This window comes from Grammomys surdaster, unplaced genomic scaffold (assembly GCF_004785775.1).
Source record: "Grammomys surdaster isolate TR1022 unplaced genomic scaffold, NIH_TR_1.0 264, whole genome shotgun sequence".
Lineage (NCBI taxonomy): Eukaryota > Metazoa > Chordata > Mammalia > Rodentia > Muridae > Grammomys > Grammomys surdaster.
In genome coordinates, this window is record NW_021604705.1 from 3159788 (window position 1) to 3181300 (window position 21513).

The following is a 21513-nucleotide window of genomic DNA, read 5'->3' on the forward strand; positions in this document are numbered from 1 at the left end:
GGTCTCAGCCATGGATTACAGTACCAGAGACCTACGATGGTCTCAGCCATGGATTACAGTACCAGCCATGAGTTCCATTGATAGTGGTAGAAGTCTGCACACACCAGGTGCTGGGAAATCAAGAACAGGGAGAAATTCTACTTTCTTTGTCATGCTTGGTCCCAAGTCATCCTCTTTACCTAACTGGGCCAAAGGCAAGGCACTCACTTCAGATGCAAACTTAAGGAGACCCTGACACTCAGGAATTAAGAGAAATTATATTTTAATGCCATGCTTTAAAAATCAGAAATAATGTGAAAGCCTGTAATGAGCATAATATTAATAATTAAACTAGGAATGAGATCAGTACCAGTGCTATGCTCTGGCATATTCAATCAAGTCAGGAAAGTTGGGCCTATCTTGAACAGGGAACATTCAGATATCTCTGAGTCCACTTTGAATTTCTAGAAACTGGGACCCAGGGGTCCTTGCAGAAGCTGACAGTGTGGTTGCTGCTGGGATTGTGAGTGGTAAAGTCCTTTGTGTCTGAATCAGCAGTCACATGTGTTCTGCTTTGTCCCTGGCACCTTAGCAGGTTACTTTGGTAGATTGCTAATTCCACATTTTTTGATAGTTTCTACCTTTCCTAACCCTCTCAAATGTTAATACTTAGTTGCAGCTGCCACAGACTAACCAAGCAGCCCAGCCAATCTCCCTGTTCTTGTCTCTGCTTGCATCCTTACAATGTGATACCATGACTTCAGTCACCTAAAAATCTTATAATGGTTTCCTTTTCCATAGAAAATAAAATTTAGGGCTGGAGAGATGACTCAGTGGTTAAGAGCACTGACTGCTCTTCCAGCGGTCCTGAGTTCAGTTCCCAGCAACCACATGTAATCCCTTGTAGTCAGTAATGGGATCTGATGCCCTCTTCTGGTGTGTCTGAAGACAGCTCCAGTGTACTCATATAAAATAAAATAAAATAAAATAAAATAAAATAAAATAAAATAAAATAAAATAAAATAAAATAAAATATCTTTTTCAAAAAAGAAAATAAAATTTAAATTCTTTGCTGTGTCCTACAAAGCCCTATATGATTTAGCTCCTCAGCTAACCTATTACATCAAATAACTCTTATGCTTATGTGCAAATAACTCTTATATTATTAAACTGTAGTTGTCCACATCTTTATACATGAACACAGTCTGCAGAAGAGTATTGGTTCTTGTGGTTTCTTCTGCCTGGCTTATAGAATTCAGAAGCTTGGCTACTTCTCATTCTACAGTAGACATTGTGCAATACGCCCTAGCTAAATGAAGGTGACAATTATTTTAAAAATAATTTAAGATTCAATATACATGTTTAAATTTTAAGATAATCAATATGAGAGAATTTGGATCTTCTTGTGCTTGAACCATATCAGAATTCTGGGGTAACATCTGAAGTCTCCGTCTTCGCTTTTCACATGATCTAGCTATCCTATAATTTCTAGAGTGTAGGGGAAGGTCTGGCGTCTTCAGATAGTTCTTTCTAGTTAATGCTCTAATGTACTGCTATCAAAAAGGAAAAGTTCAAGCTTTTAGGCATGTGAAACAAGTACTAACTTCTATAAGATCAAAATTTTGTTACTTAAGATTTTATTTTTTGCTTTACTTTAAAAAGCCAGCAGCGCTTCTGTAGATGAGAAGATGAGAAGTTGAAAGTCAGATGTCTAGGGCAGCAGGATTATTGTCACCACAACTGGCCTTGATTCCTATTTAAAGGAGGTTCAATAGGGACACTATAGTAACAACATAAAAAAAAAATCACTTGTCTATTCTGATGCATGGGGTGATGTACGTATAAGGACAACAGTTGAGGATAACGCCTTTAAAAATAGTAACAATAAATAAAATATCCAATAAAAAAGTCAAAAAATAGTAACAACACTTCTTCATTTTACTCTAAAACTCTGACTTTTCAAACTCATGGTTTACATATTTTGCCTTTGATTTTGCTTATCAAATCATGATACTACCTTTCTTAAGGTTTTTAAAAGTTTTTATCGGTTGTTTTAAAATGTCTGAGTATTAAATAACTCTGAACATTACTCTAACCTTGAACTTGCATTCTTAATTTGTATTGATTCTTATGTACTCCACAGGTTTCAGCCATATAGTTGTGATAACTTGAGTTAAAGACAGTAACCTTTGGGAGGCTCCTGATCCCAAGCTTTAGTTGTTTTGTCTTTTAAAATATTATTTTAGTTGGTGGAAATTACATACACATACACACACACATACACACACACACACACACAACATGTATAATTACACACACATAATATATATGTATGATATCATATATCATATTATATATAATTATATACATATATATATATATTAAAACATAATGAATTAAATTTCTCATATATTTAGGTTAATCATGGTGCATATATATAAAACATATATTGAAATATGAAAACAATATAGAATGATAAATCAAATTCATAACTACATTTTACCTCATATACTTACCTTTTTTATGGGGAGAGCTTTTTTTTTATATTCCCAAGAATGCAATCTATTGCTAGCAACAATACTCACCATGATGTGCCATGGACACCTTTGTAGGTGTTAGTTAGTTGGTTTGTGTATTTGTTTGTGTTTTCCCTGTCTAAGGTCTGGGATTTGCTGTGCTTTCCTTTTGACACTCAGGTTTCTAGATCTTGGGCAATGTTGTAATTACTAGTAAACAGAAGATTTGGGGACAGTTATTATCTATGGAGGACTTCATTTTCTGAAATCATGCTATAACAAGGAAACAGGCCTATGATCTATGATGTCTGAAAAAAAAAAGAAAATAAAAACTAACTGCTAGAAAAAGGAAAAAGTCTCACTAAAGACACTACAGTTAGAATGATTAAAGTAAAATTGACTCATGAATGGCTCAACAACTTGGGAAATTATGATGGAATGATGACATTTTCCCCATAAGAGATGCTAATGACATGGAAGTCCATAAATCTGAGTTGAATGTAGGACTCTATAAACAATGACTTAATTAGGTTACCCATGCATATACAATAAAGTTTGTAGCTATTCAACAGCATGCACAGTATGTTTGTATCTGTAACAAGTCTTAGGAATCACATAGCAGATTGTATTTTAATCCATTATAGGGAAGTAATGAAACATGAATAAAAGTTTTAGATTTATACTGATCTTGACCTAATGCTGCAATAGTACTTTAATTTATAGATCCATCTCTTGTAGACATCCTCTTGTGTCCAATTTCAAGTGTTCTCATTGGGGTTTTAGTGACTAAGTCTCATTCTCTTGTCAATTGCCTTTTAAATTTAATTAAGATGTTTTTATGTGTATGTATTATGTTTTATTCCTTACTAGATTATAAACTACTTGAATGGCCCATCAGTTGTAGCCATCTTCCCTTCTGTGCCTGCTGCATGACTCTGAACAAATTAAGCACTAATTAAGTGTCTTAAAAGCATAGTGAATTAATTTTCTCACATCATATTGAGGTTAACTATGGCATTTGTAATTATTTGATTCATCCTTGAAATGAAATAAAAGGACTCTATCCTACCTTCTACCCAACAAAACATTGATAAATGAAAAGAACAAAAGAAAGAAGAAAGTCAAACTAAGAAAAAGAAGAAAACATCCACAGACTTACTCTGTAGTCACTTGATGTCACATAAAAAATAGGGAGGAATGCCAACCAGATGATGCAGGTGGTGTACATGGTGAAGCCGATGAACTTGGCTTCATTGAAGTTTTCAGGACACTTCCTTGTTTTGAAGGCGTACACAGTGCATAGAATCACCAGGACCACATCATAGGTCAGAGAGATCAACATGCTGGAATCTCTGACATTGCATTTTAGGATGACTGTTTCCCGCTTCTCTGGAAGGGTGTATCTTCTGGTACCTGGAGTCTCCAGGATAAGCCACACAGACACCATCACAATTTGCACCAGTATCAAACCCAGGCAGATAAAAACCTGAGAACTGGGGCTGATGAATTTTGGCCTCTGAGCGCCATTCTTGACCCCATCAAAGATGCGAGCGATGCAGTTTGTCTTGGTCAGCAGAGCTGAATAACAGATGGCAAAGGACGTCCCAAGCCCAAGTCGGCGCAATGCACAGATGACAGGCGATGGTTTAGCGATGAAGAAGAATGTCATGCAATAGGACAGGCTAACTCCAAATAACAAGATGTAGCAGAGTTCTCGGCCTGATGCTTTGACCAAGGGTGTGTTGTTGTGCTTGATAAAAACAGTTATAACTATGCATGTACACATAAAACCCAGGCAGGCAATGGTGACTGGGCCTATTGCCCAGGCATCTTCCCACTTGATGTAATCCTCTGGAAGGTTGTAGCATCCAGATAAGTCTGCAGTGGGCCACTGACCAGGGCCACAATCCATGCAGGTGAACTCATCAATCAGGTATTCATAGGGCTCACAGGGGATGCAGATCCAGCAGCAAACATCCCCTGGCTGCATGTTTTTCATTTCATTGGGGGCACAGGGATCACTGCACTGGGAAGTGGGGACTGAGTTCCGGGACCAGTGGATAGAGTCCACATCTAGAGATAAGGTTTCTGCCCAGTGGCCAACCTTTAAGTAGGAATACTTTCCACCTATACGCTGGAAGTTGAACACGTTGTATCTTCCCATCCCGTCTCCAAAAGTGTCAAACTTCACAATGCTGTCTGCTCCTTTATTCGGGTTGAATGGAGCTTTGATACACAGAATGAAAGGAAAGAAAAGAACAATTGTTTAGGTGCCTCATATGTCATCAGTCAATTACTTGCGAGTATGCTCAGCTGAACTGAAGAAACAGAAACTAGAGATAGCAAGGCTGACATAATTTACCACTTACCATCAAAAGCCACACATCAAAAGCTTCCAGAGTGCTTACAAATTCATAAATTTACTCACTTCACATTGCTGAGCGTCTAACGGTGCCATGCACCAGTGATAATAATAATGAGCACAATACAGTGCTGCCTTCAAAGAGCGTGTTACATAACAGAAAAGCATTGGCAAACAGTTGTGCTCTGTGTGACGTGACATGCTATTTTCTTTAAAGCTTTATAACAGGTATTAGGCAGAACTTCATGTGTCATTTCATACTTATTTACATACAACCACTAAAATTTTTACCATCTTAAATATTTTCTTGACAATATAAAATTAATAAGAAGAAATTTTCTCCTTAAAATGAGATTCAATATAAATGTATAATACACGCATTTAAATATTTCTGATGAATCACAGAAAAAACCTCGAAATTTATTTATAGTCATTCTGTAGCTTTTGGCCTATAGTGGTGTTATGTAGTCCAGGCTAGCTTCCAACTCGTAGCATTTCTCTACCTCAGTATCTTGAATGCTGAGGTTACAAGCATGTACTGATGTTCTTGGCTAAGTATATTATATGCATAATAGTAGGTAGAATATTTGCAATTGGGCATTACTTTAAGTGTAGAGGGCAGGGCTCTCAGACAATAGTATGTTCTAGATCCTGTCCTGCCAAGTCCTGCATGACTACTGTGGAAGGGACAGTGTGACACAGTTCTCACCCCTAGAATAGCAGGGCAAGGGCTTCCATGTGTGTTGACAATTGTTAGTCATAAGGCTTGTTGGTGTAATAATATACACATTTTCATCTTCCTCCTTCAGGGAATGACCTCCCTGTTAAGGTTAATGACTCCTTGATAATTAGAATCAGCAATAGTCCTGGAGGTGAGGGTGTGAGTATGTTCCTCAGCAAAATGGTAAACGCTATGACTTTCAGGAGAGCCCTTAAGGCTGTGGGAAAGAACTCTCAAAACATGAGGTTAAAAACATAATTTCTCAACCTTGCAACTATGAAGTTGCAATATGAATTATACAAGGGGCTTCATGGACCCAAAAGAACAGAGGAAGCTGCACTATGAGCCACTTTATCAGAAAGATACTAAGGAAGGAGATAAAGGGATTGTAGAGGGTTGTGCTTGCTGGGCAGGATTCTACCCAGCTACTTATTGTTTGTGTTTACAAAGGAAGGCAGATTCCTGAGGCTCCTGCTGAGGTCAAGGCCAGCCTGGGACAGAGTTAGTTTAGGTCCAGGTGTGGTGGAAATGGTGATCTCAGAGATTAGTCCCATTCAGCTAGCTTATTGCCTGTGCTTACAAAGGCAGGCAGAGCTCTGAATTCAACTGCTATGTTAAAAAATTGTACTTGTTATCATTTTTAAGAATTAAGCGACTAAAGTCATAGAAAACTGGTTCATGGGATAATGAAAAGGGAACATAGAATAAATGACTGAATTGTTATATAAATAAAAGACTGGGCTTTGGTCTGCAAGAGAGAGTTACCCAGAGAGATCTGCTTAGAGAGCTCGTTTAGAATTTTTTCTAGCATGAGAGCTGTCTTGAGCAGAGAGCCTTCTTAAGCAAAGAGCTGCATCAAAACAAACTACAGAGCTGGAGCTATCCACAGAGCTATCTGGAGAGCAGTCTTGAGCAGAACACAGGCTGTCAGCTTTTACCCGTGATTTGACTTCTAGTCGTTCTTTCGACGCTCCTGAACATACCCCTCCTCAGAACCTATCTCCAAGCTGAGGCTGGAACTTGGCACTGTTCATTTTCTATGCCTTTGGAAAACGTCCAGAGAGAAGCTGGTCTGAACACCAGAACTTTTTCCTCTTTCCTAGCTATAATTGATGATGTGTCTACTGTCACCATGAATAACTTCTAAAATGAATTTCAATACAATTTATTCTTAATACATCATGGTTTGCATTTATTAGATGTCTCAGAAGTATTACACTGTAGTAATAGAGCTCCACTGAACTAAGAGGGGAAGCTTTTCTCCTTAATAGCTTTTCATTTTAATTAAAATATAATTACATTATTCCTTCTTTCCCTTTCCTCCCTCCAATCTCTTCCATGCCTTCTCCCTTTAACCTTTGCATGTCCTTCCCCTACATGGTCTTAAATCATGGCCCCCATTATTATTATTATTATATTATCTCTCTCTTATTCTCTTCCCCCCCACACACACTCATAAACATATAAACACAACCTGCTAAGTCTGTTTAGCGTTGTTTGTATATATATGATTTCAGGGCTAACCACTTGGTATTGAAGACCCAATGAGGGGGTATTTGGCATGAGGCTCAGTCAGTGACAGTGAGATCTTTATTTTTATGCCACTTTTGTTTGTCTGCTGTGTACTTACCATTTCACACTGCTAGTGTCCACTTTTACCTTAGGAGAAGAATGTCACTGTCTGTGTGGTTCATAGACATACATCATTATGGTTGATTTCCTACTCTCGTGATACTTATGGATATGTGAAGAAACCAGAAGAGTAGAATAAGATATCCATAAAAAGACCTATTTTAACATAGTAAATACTAAAGGAGGCATCTCAAATAAGGGAAACTATTTCATACACATTGTTAGGTAACTGTTTAATTAACTGAAAAATAATGAATTTAAGTCTGTATCTCATTACTTATGCCCAGATAAATTCTGAAAGGAACAAAACTTCGCATGTAAAAAATAAAGGCATAGAAGTTCTAGAAATAAAAGAGAACATTAATATCAGAGTGGAAAAAGTCCTTTGTAAAGGTTACTAAAACACACACACACACACACACACACACACACACACACACACACAAACAAAAAACCCAAGAAGGCATGCCAAAATCTATCAAGATTTTTAAGTTCCAAATATTAAGGCTGAGCGATAGCTCAGTTGATATAGTGTTTGCCTTGTAAGCATTAGAACCTGAATTCGGTCATTATCACAGAGTGTAAAAAATTTGGGCATCCTGGTAGAACTTGTAATCTCAGTTCTGGAAAGGTGGAGAAGGGAGGATCCCAGTGGCTCATTGGCTAGCCAGCCTTGCTTAATGGGTGAGTCCCAGGTTCCAGTGAGAATATCTGTGTCTTAAGTAACAAGATGGATGGTTCTTGATGATCCTTGGTTGGTCTATGACCTCTACATGCATGCATACACACACACACACACACACTTGTGTATCCTCATGCACCCCACATATGTGCACATATGGATAACATAGGAGCATAAGTGAAAAATGATACTGCAAATTTCAAATAGATATAATTTAATAATATACTAATTTCTAATGTAAAATGGTTCTTAATAATCCATAAGAATATTCAAAAATATAAAGTTATTTTACTATAAGGAAAATCTAATTTTCTGAAACATGAAAATATGCTCAACATTGGTAAAATTACAGAAAAATGCAAACATCTAAAGCAGAAAAATAGTCCTTCAAAGATGTTCACAACCTAAATGCAAAGCCCCTGTTACTGTTATGTTGGGGATTGGTTCTAATGCTTTGATTTAATGGGAATCTGTGTGTCCGAAATCTGAAGGTCCTTGTGCCAATTGGGTTTTGGTTGATCAATAAAGATGTCAGCAGCCAATGGTTGAGCAAATGGAGATGGTGTGGGACCCTTAGATTTACGCAGCTAGGATAAGGGAGAGAGGAGCAGACAGGGAATCTCCACGGTGTGCTGGGAGACTGATCAAATTTACAGCTGCAAAAATCATCCAGAATGTAGGTGAGAAGAAAGGCAGCCCCTGAAAGGACTGTCCAGAAGTGTCTTGGGCAGCAAAGACTAGGGAGCCACCAGAAGGAACAGGGCAGCAAAATAGATCGTAGATTTAGAGAGTGTTGAGTCAGGAGTATCAGAGGGAAATCTATGATAGCTGGGTGGAGTATTAGAACTGCCCAGCCTTGAGCTAGTCATGGCATATTAAAGTTAAGTGGTGTGTGTGTGTGTGTGTGTGTGTGTGTGTGTGTGTGTATGTGTGTGTGTTTCATTCATGGATCCAAAGAATTCCTGGCCAGGTGTCTGGCAGTGCACAGCCCACTGGGAGCCAAAGTAGGGCAGCTAAACTTACCACTACTCTGTTATACCAGGCAACAAAGATGAATTAAAGTTGAAACTAAGATTTCTTTTCTTTTTCTATGTACATAGCATTTTTTCTAACAGCTAGAAACTAGAAACGACATAGATGTTACCCAACTGAAGAATGGATAAAGAAGATGTGGCACATCTACACAATGAAGTAGTACTCAGCTATTAAAAACAATGATATCACGAAATTTGCAGGCAAATGGATATAACTAGAAAAGATCATCCTGAGTGAAGTAACCCAGATCCAGAAGGACAAACACAGTTTTCACTCACTTATAAGTAAATATTAGCTGTGAAGTACAAGATAATCATGCTACAGCCCATAGACCCAAAGAAGTTAAGTAACAAGAAGGTCTAGAGGAAAGATGCTTGAATTTCACTGAGAAAGGAAAATAAAATGAGACATTGAGAGTGGATGGAGGGAGGCACCTGGGAGGGAAAAAAAGGAGGGGAAATGGAGGATCAAGTGTGGGGAGGATGGGTGAGAGCTGATTGGGAGACAGCCAGAATTGGGAATGGTTGGGGCATCTCTAGGATGAGCTAGAGACGTAGGACAATGAAAACTTCCAGGAATCTATGAAGGTGACTCTAGCTAAGCTTCCTAGCATTAGGGAATATGGAACTTGAGACAGCCATCTTTTGTAATCAGGCAAGACTTCCAGTGGAGAGATGGGGACGCTTAGCTCAACTAAAAAACCTTCAACCCACAATTTTTCCTGCCTAGAAGGTGTTCAGGAATAAAGAGGGAGCAGATACTGAGGGAATGGCCAACCAACAACTGACCCACCTTGACTCATGCCATGAGAAAGAGCCCATCCCTGACTCTATTAATGATATTCTGCTGTACTTGCAGACAGGAGCCTAACATAATTGTCATCAGAGAGGCTTTACCTAGCAGCTGATGGAAACAGATGCAGAGACCCACAGCCAACCATTTAGCAGAGCTCAGGGGGCCTTGTGAAAGATGGGGAGGTAGGTTTGAAGGGTCTTTTAGCTGACATAAAAATATGTTGCCTTATATGGTGAGCCCACTGTTACTGACACAGGCCAGAAATGTTGGAGAAGGATCAGAGGAGGCAGTTTCTATGTGATAGATACAGAAGATGAAGCTCACCACTGTTGGCTTTCAAAGAACTGTCAACATGGGTGGGCAATAACAACTGGGAAGGAGAGAAAAATGGACTCCTCTGTGGGTTTTCCCAAGGGGTAAATGAGCTCTGATTGTATTGCTTTTACACCAGAGAAATCAATTTGGACATCTAGCCTCTAGAAATGTTGAAAATAAAATTAGGTTGCCTTCCATTGATAGAGTCTAGGGGGTCTTGATCAGGTTCATTTTCTATGCCAGCTAAAGAATTAAAAGGCAGGAAAAATCTTGAGTGCAACAGGTAGCAAGCAGCAGAGGAGAAATCTCTAACAGTGCTGACAGCAGGCAGCAGGCAGAATCAGCAGTTGAAAGGCATTTCTTGGGTGAGGAAATACACAATGCTGTAGACTGGAAGAGAAAAAACTCCCTCTTGCAAAGAAGAGACAGAACATGGAAAGCTGAGAAATTCCATCTCTTCTTCAGGACTGAGGACTTTTGAAACCTCTGAAGGGTTTTCTTCCCTAATTTAGGGTTGGTCAGTTTGAAGATAGAAAGATAGATTCACCAGCAACTGTTGTGTAACATTCCCTGATCTGGTCGTGAACTTGTTGAGCCAGTTTATCAGGAGAGACACTGCTGGAAGAAAAAAGTATCCAATGCCCTTTGCTTTAAGCTGCCAGGCTTTTGATACAGGTCAGCAGGGTGTAGAAGAAGCCAGTCACCTTGATTACCTAGCCATGGCCCTTCTTCCATGTTTCTGCACACCAGACAGTTTAACTCCTATTCTCTACAAATCACCAATTTCGTGGTGATTTGTTTTAGTAGCAATGGGAAACCAATACACACAATAAAAACATTTCTCATTTCTAACATGTTCTACTAATAAGAGTGTAGTCAGGCAAAAATCTCTCTTGTCCTGCTTCTATGTGTATAAACTAGTATATAGCTAAAGGAGAGAAATTTTTTTGTTGTTTTGTTTTTGTAAATTACATATGCATCTAAATTGGTTTAGCAATTTCCATTGGTTGAATGCATTCTATAGATCAGATTGGGTACATGCTTACTGAAGGATTAATTTGTAACAGAAAAACTTGAAACTGTCATTCATCAGTTAGGTTCATGAATAATAATAAAAAATGTTACACAGATGTGAGATGAGGACATGTACATATTAGAAAAAAAACAATGAGTTGCGTTGTTTTGTGTGAAAAACAAAATGTTTGATCAACTATATTTTATGGGAGTGGGAACATACAGTGGTCTGCTCCTTTTTCTTTTCTATGTGTAGGGGAGCTCAAGAAGAACTGAAAACAGTGGCTACTTTGGCTAAGAGATGGACAATAAACAGATGAATGGCAAGGATGAAAGGTGTAATTTTGTTTTACAGGTTAGATTTTTGAACTATGTGGGTATATTACATATTCAAATATGCTCCAGGCAATCACCACATGAGCCAGATGAGAAAACCTTCAAAAGGAAACTGCAGAGAACAAGAATTGATGTTTGTTAGTGAGAGACCTTGCCTCAAAAACACACAGTAGATAGCTTTTGAGAAATGACAGCTAAGGTTATTCTCTGGACTCCATATGTGTGTATACACCCTACACACACACACACACACACACATACACACACACATGCCTGAATACATACAAACCTACAAACACACAGAGGATCAGCTTTGTAAAATGATATAGCAAATACTCAGTGCAAGTACTGGAAGATGAATATGAGGAAGCTCTCCTAGTTTGGCCAAAATATTAGAAGGAGAAAGGAAATACAGTAAGTAGTGGATCACTTTGTTTTCCAGGAAAAGAGGAGTGAGTGGTAGACTGTGCTTGGGGAAGTGAGGGAAGAGAAGGCTATTCTTCTCGTTAAGTGTGCTGTTTTCACTTAAATATGTGCATACTTAATTTTGATAAGAAGTTATACAACTAAATGGGGTGGTTAAGGAAGATCAGGCAAAAACATTTGTAAGGTAAATTATTATGAAATATTGCAAGTATTTTAAAAAGTCTTTGAAGATGGATTATGATTAAACAAATGATACTTTTGGTGGACTTTTCTGTTTATATGTGTGTACATGTATATATGTATGTCTATGTGTATATATGTGTGTGTGTATATGTATGTGTATTTGTATGTATATATGTATCCATGTCCTTAGTAGAAGTGGTTTCTCAATAAAAATTTACATTTCCTAAATTTGTTAAACAATAAGATATATGACAAAATATGATTTAATGTCTAAATCCTTTAAATATAAAATCACCTTAGGGTCCTTCAAATGACTACTTTATAAATCCTAAAGAAAAAATTCATTGTCAGAAGCACTTTGATCCTTAATTTGAAATATACAGTGCTACATCTGTACCAGCCTGAAAAGGGCAATAGGACCAGTATGCTTCATGTGTGGCCAGCCGTATCCTGGAACAATGATTTCAAATACAACACTGGCCTGGAGATGAAGCAAATGAACTCTCTAGAACTGAAGTGACTTTGAGTGGCAGAAGAACTGAAGCCCTTGTGTATTGTGTCTGTCACCTTCTGGATACAGTTAGAGTTGCCGCCAGGTCAAATGACTCACAGGGGAGATAGTTAAGACGCAGTGAACTGGAACCACAATTTTCTAGCAATCAATTGCATAGTTCTTTAGTGTGGGAAAACTGGGCTGTTGCTATTTCTCAAGTGGGTTCTCACCAGGAGAGAACGCATTATGCGACATGGAAAAATAAACCACATCACCTTTCCTTGGTACTGCAACAGCATGCAAGAGAATAAAAGAGAATAAAAGAGAGAACAACAACAGGAAGATGGATTTTTTTGTTTTTCGTAGTCCCTTCTCCCTCTGTCTTAGTCAGAGTTTCCATTGCTGTGAAGAGACACCACAATCATGGCAACTTTTATAAAGAAAAACAATTAATTGGGACTGGGGCTTACAGTTTCAGACGTTCAGTCCATTATCATCATGATGGGAAGCATGGCAGCATCCAGGCAGACAGTGCTGGAAAAGCTAAGAGTTCTACATCTTGACCTGAAGGCAGCTAGGAGGAGGCTCTATTTTTTCTTTTCCACACTGAGAGTAGCTTGAGCATTTAAAATCTCAAAGTCCTGCCTCCATGGTGACAAACTTCCTCTAACAAGGCCACACCTCCTCCAATAAGGACCTCCTAACAGTGCCACTCCTATGGTTAAGCATTCAAACACAGGAATCTCTGGGCACTGTTTCTATTCAAGCCACCACATCCTCCAATGCTGCAAAGTCAGTACTTCACTTTCAGACACTGCTCTGGCCTCAGGTCAAGATAGTGGTTTTTGGAGTTGCTCATTAGCCAATTAGTACTGACCCCAATTCCAAGTGGATTTATTTGAAAGTTTTAGTATCAAGGTAACCAGCTCTCCTAGGACTTATTTGGTAGAGATAAGTCAAGTCTAATTCTTAGAAATATCAGAGAGCAATGGTAAGAGAAAATTAAACTGGTTCATTCTTGTTCTCTCTCTCCTGTACTCTGTCAATTAAGGTGAGACAATAACATGGCTCTTATGAGGCCTTCAGTAAAGACAACATTGTCTGCACTGCCCAGGCTCACATTGGTAAATACTAATTAAGATTGCAAAAACTACTGACAGCAACATGGCTCTAAATTTAAAACTGTATCCTCACATTAGTGGCTGTAGACCTATCTGGTGAATTGCAGGAAAGATAAGGTTAAGAAGAAAATGCCATCTCCCTCCACAGATCACTGCAGAGGTCAGAGGTGAAGAAGCCAAACTCCTTTGGCTAGAGCAGACAGATTCCATGCAGCAAGTTTAGAAACAATGACAAACCCTGGCTGCCAGGAATTTACCATCTCACGGTTCAACTGTGTGGCACAGTGGGGTCCAGGGCCACGTTGTCCTTGGACTCAGTCTCCTACATGGGGGATGTTCAACTAGAATCTTCACAGTGAAGGTGAGTGTCTGAGGAAAGACACGGAATCACAGGATGTTTTGTACGGGACTCCCTCATCAGTTCTAAAGAGTTAGTGAGGGGAGGGTTCCAGGAAGGGTTTCACAGGCTTTCTCTCTCCATAGCGCTGCCACAATTGTAGGAGCTTAATTCAGGAGGGAGCAATCTAATATTAGACTAAGAATGAGAATGGACAAACAAGGCATAGAGAAAAAGCAGCAGCAGCAGCAGGTGCCAAACGGTGGGACCACAGCCCCAATCTGAGGGCTGTCTCAGAGATCACCTGCCTCGGTAGCCTTATCAGAGTGGCCACTCACTGGTTAGAAGCCACCATCAGGTGAGTGGATGCTACTAGCATGGCTTTTCTATCCCTTTCACCAGACTCTTGTCCTCTTCATTTTGTAGACAGTGACTCTTTCGCATCTGCTTTAATGGGTGCTTAGTTACAAAACCCTTTCACTAAAATATAATAGTAATGTGAAGTATAAAATCAGTTTACTACAAGTGAACACACACATATCACATCGTGACTATCAGGATGCCTTTGCTCCTGTTCCTAGCACTTGACGCTTCTTCAAGGAGAGCTGCCATTTTAGTCTTTGAGGTAAGTGTATCAGTATGTTAACATTGCTGTAACAAAAGCAGCACAAAAGGTTGCTTGAGATGGCAGAGGTTTATGATTTCACAGTTGTCTGAAGCCAAGGGTTAGTATACTTTATTTTTCTTGAGGGCTGTGTAGGGGGATCTGTTTAAACCCTCTCACCTAGGTGGGGTAGCTTCCCTGAAATCTCTCATGCCTCTTTTCCCATAGATCCATCACTCCAATTTGAAACAACAGAGCATACTCTTCTTGTACCTTGGTATTTGAGACCAAACATTCCTTTGTATTGGATTTGTGTCCACACTAATTGACTCATTTTAACTTGGCTACAATCTTAAGAGTCTGTTTCCAAATAAGGTCATATTCTGAGGAAGCAGGGCTATGAATTTAACATAGCTTTTGGAAAGGAAAATGTAATTTACCCTCTAACAACCACATGCTATTTTTGCCCGATATTGAAGCTTATTTAAATGATGACATCGTAAAGTATTAGTTGGTACTGAATATCGTTTGGTTAAAAGTTTGTGAGGTTTATTCATGCATTGATGAGAAGATATAGATAGCTCCTGTTATTTTATTCGTCTGAGACTGGGTCTGATTACATAGCCCAAATTGGCCTGAAACTCACAATTCTGCTGGCTTAGCTGTCTGGGTGCTGGAAATTCAAATACATGTGCATGTCTGGCTGCTTGCTTCACATTCTGTATCATATAATGTGCTATGAATAAAATCAAAATACAATGTATGCTTGTATGAAATGCCCAAGTTTGAGTAGATGAGTGGATGATCTGGGAGACAATAAAGGAGTAGAAAACCAAGCCGGGAGGGGTTAAAAATGATTTCCAAACGATGCACTGAGGGAGTTATTGCTGAGGACAAGTAGGTCACAGTCTCAATGAGGCCTTTTGGGACACAGTGGCCAAGGGGGGAACTGCATTCAGCTCCTTTGTCAGCTTGGATGGGCAGCTTTTGTTTGTCATTCATTCATGAGCTATAGGAGTGCTGCTTCCTGGATACTGTAACATGATGTAGTTATAAACACAGAATGCTACTATGAGCTACAAGGTGCCTATAGAAATCCTGCTGACTGGTGATTTTATCCTATCTCGAGCAGTGTGAGTGCTCATGGTTATGAACATCTAGCTCTCAAGTGTGAGGCTCTCGGGGACTGAACACATTTCAGAAGAGTGAACGTCGCTGGGCTGCCAGGCTCTCCTTTGTGCTGCCAATGTTCTTTAAAGAAACCGATCACAGAGAAGATTGTCAGTGTGTGCTCGTTTTTTCTCTGGATTCTAAACTTCTTTAGAACAAGAAAATGATTCATTCATCTTTGTACTCTCATTAGGCTAAAATGGACACAGATTAGGTTTCCACTAATTGTGTCCCAAACTGGTTATTAAACTTATTAAAATAATCTCAGGCTCTTTTAAAATTGTGTTATTTTTGAATTATAACACAGACCAATTAAATATAAAATTGAAAAGAATTCTTCACATATTTTTGTTTCAAGAATTATTTATGTGTATGTGTGTGTATGTATGTATGTATGTATGCATGTGTGTATGTAAGTATGTATGTATGTATGTATGTATGTACCCAACACTTGGGTACTGGGGAATCATGTTTGCTAGCACGCGTTTTTACATCATAAATCCCTTGACACTTCATTTTGATGTACTACTTTGCAGTCTGTATTAGAGTGCAGAAGTGTTCTTACTACTGACATCTATCGAGGGGATAGGAATGCTGCTGAATGCCCCACAAAGTCCAGCACACACCCTCATTAAAAACAAGTATCAGAACCACAATACCAATAGTACTAAAATTAAGAGACAATAAATGTCCTGGTTTGTAGATATGTCTTAGAAACTTCAATCCCTATTGTAAATAGAAAATACCCTTGCCAAACAGATTCTTTGCAGTCTCATCATCTGAAAGCAACTATTACATTGCTCCATTACTTCCTATAGCCATCTCCAGCTTGCATGTTTCCCTCAATCTTCTTCACTGTAGTCTTCCCGCTCACCAACAACGCACACGAGTGAGTTCATTACATCCTCTTCCTGCCTTCCCCATAGAGGTGTTTCATGGAGCCTCCTCTTCAAGCACTAGGAAGCCACCATCACTTGAATGTCTCTAGTCAGATCCAAGAAAAGAAGCACACTCTTGTGGGAGGCAAGTGTGGGAAGCTTTTGGAGCTTGACATCAGCAGAGCTATCTGATCCTAAGGAGAGACCAACAAGTGGAGTCTCTCAGGAGACTACCCTTCCAGGTGACTTCTTGCCCAGACACAACACTGAGCATCCGGGAGTACGACATGATGTTGCAACACTCACCAATCAGGCTCAAATTTAAAAGAGAAACCGAATGAAAAAGATAAATTTAATTGGTAGTCATGATTTGTAGTGGTGGAAAAGACTTTCTTCAATGTAAACATGTAGAAATATATATTCAAGACTTTTTCAAAAGAAGCCTGACCAATACAGAGGCATATGCTCACAGTCAACCATCAGACTGAGCACGGGGTCCCCAATGGAGGAATTAGGGAAAGGACTGAAGGAGCTGAAGGGGTTTGCAACCCCATAGGAAGAACAACAATATCAACCAACCAGATTCCCTAGAGCTCCCAAGGACTAAACCACCAACCAAAGAGTACACATGGAGGGACCCATGGCTCCAGCTGGATATGTAACAGAGGATGGCCTTTTCTGGCATCAATCGGAGGGGAGCCCATTGGTCCTGTGAAGACTTGATGCCCCAGTGTAGGGGAATGCTAGGACAGTGAGGAGGGAGTGGGTGGGTAGATGGGGGAGCACCCTCATAGGACCATGGGGGAGGGAGGATGGGATAAGTGTGTTTCGGAGGAGAAACCAGGAAGGAGGATAACATTTGAAATGTAAATAAATAAGATAACAATTAAAAAAAGAAGGCTTAAGCTTCCCATTGTTCTGCCTCATATCACGTCTCCATGTTGCAGAAGATTGATATATAAGTGCTGAAGATGAACAAAACTGGCACTGGAGAGAGGGTGGAAACTGCTGGGCAAATCCCACTCAGAGATGCTCCAGTAAGTCAGCTTTGCAGAGTGTATGGAAATGGGTAGCAGAGCTCATGCTCTGAAGAATGCAGTGACAGTAACAAGACTGTACTTAATAAAAGGAGCTTTCCTCTTTTAAAGCACACAAAACTTCTTTATATCAAGAGCAGAGCGGCAGAAATTGTATTCAGCCTTTGAGAATGAATGTGTCAAAGATAAGTACAGCAGCTTAGCGTGCAGGAACTTAAATTTCCATGGGTAAAACAAATTAATTTCTATTCTGCCCAGTGCATGCATGGCCATGCGTTTCACTCTCTGTAGTATCATGTAAAGAGTAGTACAAGGGAAAATAAATAACTTCTGCCAGAATGCTGGTCCATTGTTAAGTTGCCACATACTCCTAAGCCACAGCAGCATAGCTTAGTCTGTCGTCACATAGAAGGGCTGCATTATTGAAATACAAGATTTCAAGGGACTTTGTCAGGACATCCAACATATCTATCTACTGCTAAGAAATACCAAACCCACACCATTCCCAAAGGGTTTCTGTGTCTCTAGAAATAATCAAGTGAAAAAAAATATTCTTTATAAAACTTTCTCCTTTCTGTGTGCCAGAATTTCTATTTTAAGGCTGAAGTGAGTGTTGGAAAACAAACTCTGGTTCTGAAAAAAAGTGACAAGTGTCCTTAACCACTGAGTCATGTCTTCTGCTCCTTATGATGTTTGTAAGGTGGCATAGCAATAGAATCTCATTGCCCCACTTTGCAAAGCCGAAACAACTTTCTAAGTTTCTAAGCACTAAGTGATGTCAGTAATTTGTAGTCTTCTTACCAAAAAAGAAATACACTAAAGAGAAAAATAAATCTGTAACCCATTAATCTGGATGGACAGAGGCACACAGTTTTCATTACTGGGTGTAGGGGTTAGATTTTTAGCGTATAACTTGTGAATCTGCATGAAAAGTATTTAAGGTGTTGGAGAGATGGCTCAGCAGTTTAGAGCACTGACTGCTCTTCCAGAGGTCCTGAGTTCAATTCCCAGCAAGCACATGGTGGCTCACAGCCATCTGTAATGGGATCCGATGCCCTCTTCTGGCATGTCTGAAGACAGCTACAGTGTACTCATGTACGTAAGATAAATAAATAAATCTTTTTTTTAAAAAAGAAAAGCATTTAATATTATTATGACATGCATATATATATATGTATATGAATATATATGCATGTAATACTCATCCAAATTTTTGGATAATCTCATGTTATTTTAATTTATTTACTTTAAGGATGCTTTGCATATAGTGAATTGGAGTGTCCCAGAGCTATGCTGTGCAAAATTACATATCATCTTGAGTTTTACAGATCTACGTAATATGTTTCATGTTACCTTTTCATATAACAACGTTATAATCTCCAACTGTATCTAAATGCCACCTTCTTCCACTGTGTGAAACTCTGTCTTTCCACTGTACATTGTTCTTCAACACCCCCTGTGCTTCAATGTGTTCGTTCTTTCCTACTGCACTTGCAAAATGTCCTTCCAGGGCCGCCATATACATTCCTTGCACCTTTCTTGCTCCTCTTGGAGTTGAAAATACCAATTCTTGCCTTTGATCTTTCTTATATTGGTCCTTTTATTTGACACTTACTGTCTTTCTCACACATACTTTTCCTGTATGAATTTTATAATTAATCCTCTATAATCAAATATATTTGAGCTTCTCAAGAGCACAAACAAACTTTTCCTATATTTCAAATAAAGTTTGTAACACCAGAGGCTATGGAGGTGGCTCAGTGGGTACAGGACCTGACATGCAGTCATGAGGACCAGAATTCACTACGTTTCCCTGCTTAGGATCTAAGTACTTTGCCGCAGAGATTGGGGGACTCATCCAGAGAAAGCTGGCCTGCTAGACCAGTCTATTTACTGAGTTCTGGGATGGGGAGTGATGGTCAAGACAACTGATGTCAACTCTGGCCTATACATACACATATGTACACATGCACCTGAACATACACATGTGATCCCACACATGAACACAAAAACATCCACATAGAGCATGCACATATACATGCAAATACAAGAAAGAAGTATAACACAATGGTGGTGGGTTAAATAAACATGAGAAATGCTTGGTTTGTAACATGCTATATTTTCAGTATGCCTGAATTTGTGTTCTTTCATAAAATATTTAGAGAAAATATCAGTTCCACTGGTTCTATTGAACACAGCCATAGCCAGAAAGTGATATAGTTTTTCTGGTCCCCACCTGGAGAACAGACTGCTTGCTAACATATTTAAATTGCTACCCCTCCAAAGGATCTATTAGGAAGAATGGTTTCTAAAAATGAGATGTAATTATCTCAAAAAAAAAGTCAAGAAAGAAAGAAAAAAACTTCTACTAGTTAGAAAGAAAATTATAGAGAAAGAGATTTTTAAACTTGGTTTTGTTGTATAACTGATGAGAGAAAGTTTGTCAAGGAAGCTGGATGATGGTGACCTCAGCTGAGCATGCCATATGTGGCCATCAAAACCTCTACTGGGGACCCAGGGCCCTGGATGTAGACCTCCACTGTGAGTTACCTCAGTATGTTATTTCATATGTGTCCCCTGTCCACTGGATCTCTTTGAGGTTTGGGGCTGTTCCATGCTACTTTCTCCATAGACTGATGCCTTCACTGAAATCTCAGATTCACTGATAAACTTATTTGTGTGTTTCATGTGCAAATATTGTGAGCTTTAAGTTTAGAGTTCTTAGTTCAGTGTCTAACATACAGAAATTGTTCTGTAACTTGACCTGACTGTTAGAGTGCCTGTCACCCATCAGAGACTCAGTAAACACTAGTAAAAATAATGAATAAATGTGTGAATGAGTGAGTGAGTGAGTGAATGAGTGAGTGAGTGAGGTGCTCTGTGCCTGCATCCCAGCAACCACTGTGCTATCACCAGCAAAGTGGCTTGCATCTGTATATATGACTGCTACATGAATCATAACAGTTCTTTAGAATGTAGGCTTCATTTACCTAAATTACACAGAAGCATTTGTTTTCTGACAGAACTTATTTCTTTTTGGTGAATAGAAATATTTGCTTGATCTTTGATCATCGAGAGCATAATATTTGCAGCATTGGACTCTTTGCCAGTATGAGGAAATCATTTGTAATATAACAATGCTTTAAGCAAAATCTTGCCTGACTACCTCTCCCATATGTTGGAGTTAACACACACACACACACACACACACACACACACACACACACACACACACAGAGAGAGAGAGAGAGAGAGACAGAGACAGAGACAGAGACAGAGAGAAAGACAGAGAGACAGAGAGAGACAGAGAGATAGAGAGATAAACACACAAAGAGATGACAGATGGACAGAGACACAGACATACACACAGATGCATGCACAGACACACTCACATATATGCGCGTGTGCACGTGCACACACACAGAGACAGACAGACAGAAACAGAGAGAGACAGAGAGATAGAGAGATAGACACACAAAGAGAGGACAGATGGACAGGGACACAGACATACTCACAGACGCATGCACAGACACACACATATACATACACACACACATGCACACACACACACACAGACATACACAAACAGTTTAAAAGGTCGAAGAAGTGAAGAGATACTAGATTTTGGATGAAGACCTCCTTTCAGTCACTCACTTCCATAATCACTTTAAAAACAGCGATCCAGAGAGAACACCACTGCCTCTTCACCTCATTTCTCTTCACAGGCACCAGAGCTGAGGTCCTGATGCTGTACCTGTCAGTCTGCTCTATCCCACCTACAGCAATCAGTTTCAAACAAACAAAAATAAATGTGACATGTTTGATGGCGGACAGCCTAGTGTCTTCTTTCCCACACCTGTCCACTTTCTATATGCTA

The 21513-nt window shown here is 39.3% G+C and overlaps 1 protein-coding gene across 1 annotated transcript in view; it reads right to left on the reverse strand.

The window, feature by feature from the left end:
- The window catches only part of Grm3 (glutamate metabotropic receptor 3), a 202733-nt gene that overhangs the window by 18739 nt on the left and 162481 nt on the right, over positions 1-21513 (reverse strand). Inside the window, exon 4 of the mRNA XM_028776081.1 lies at positions 3655-4721. Coding sequence (XP_028631914.1) covers positions 3655-4721 — 1067 coding nt within the window. The remainder of the gene's footprint in view (positions 1-3654; positions 4722-21513) is intronic.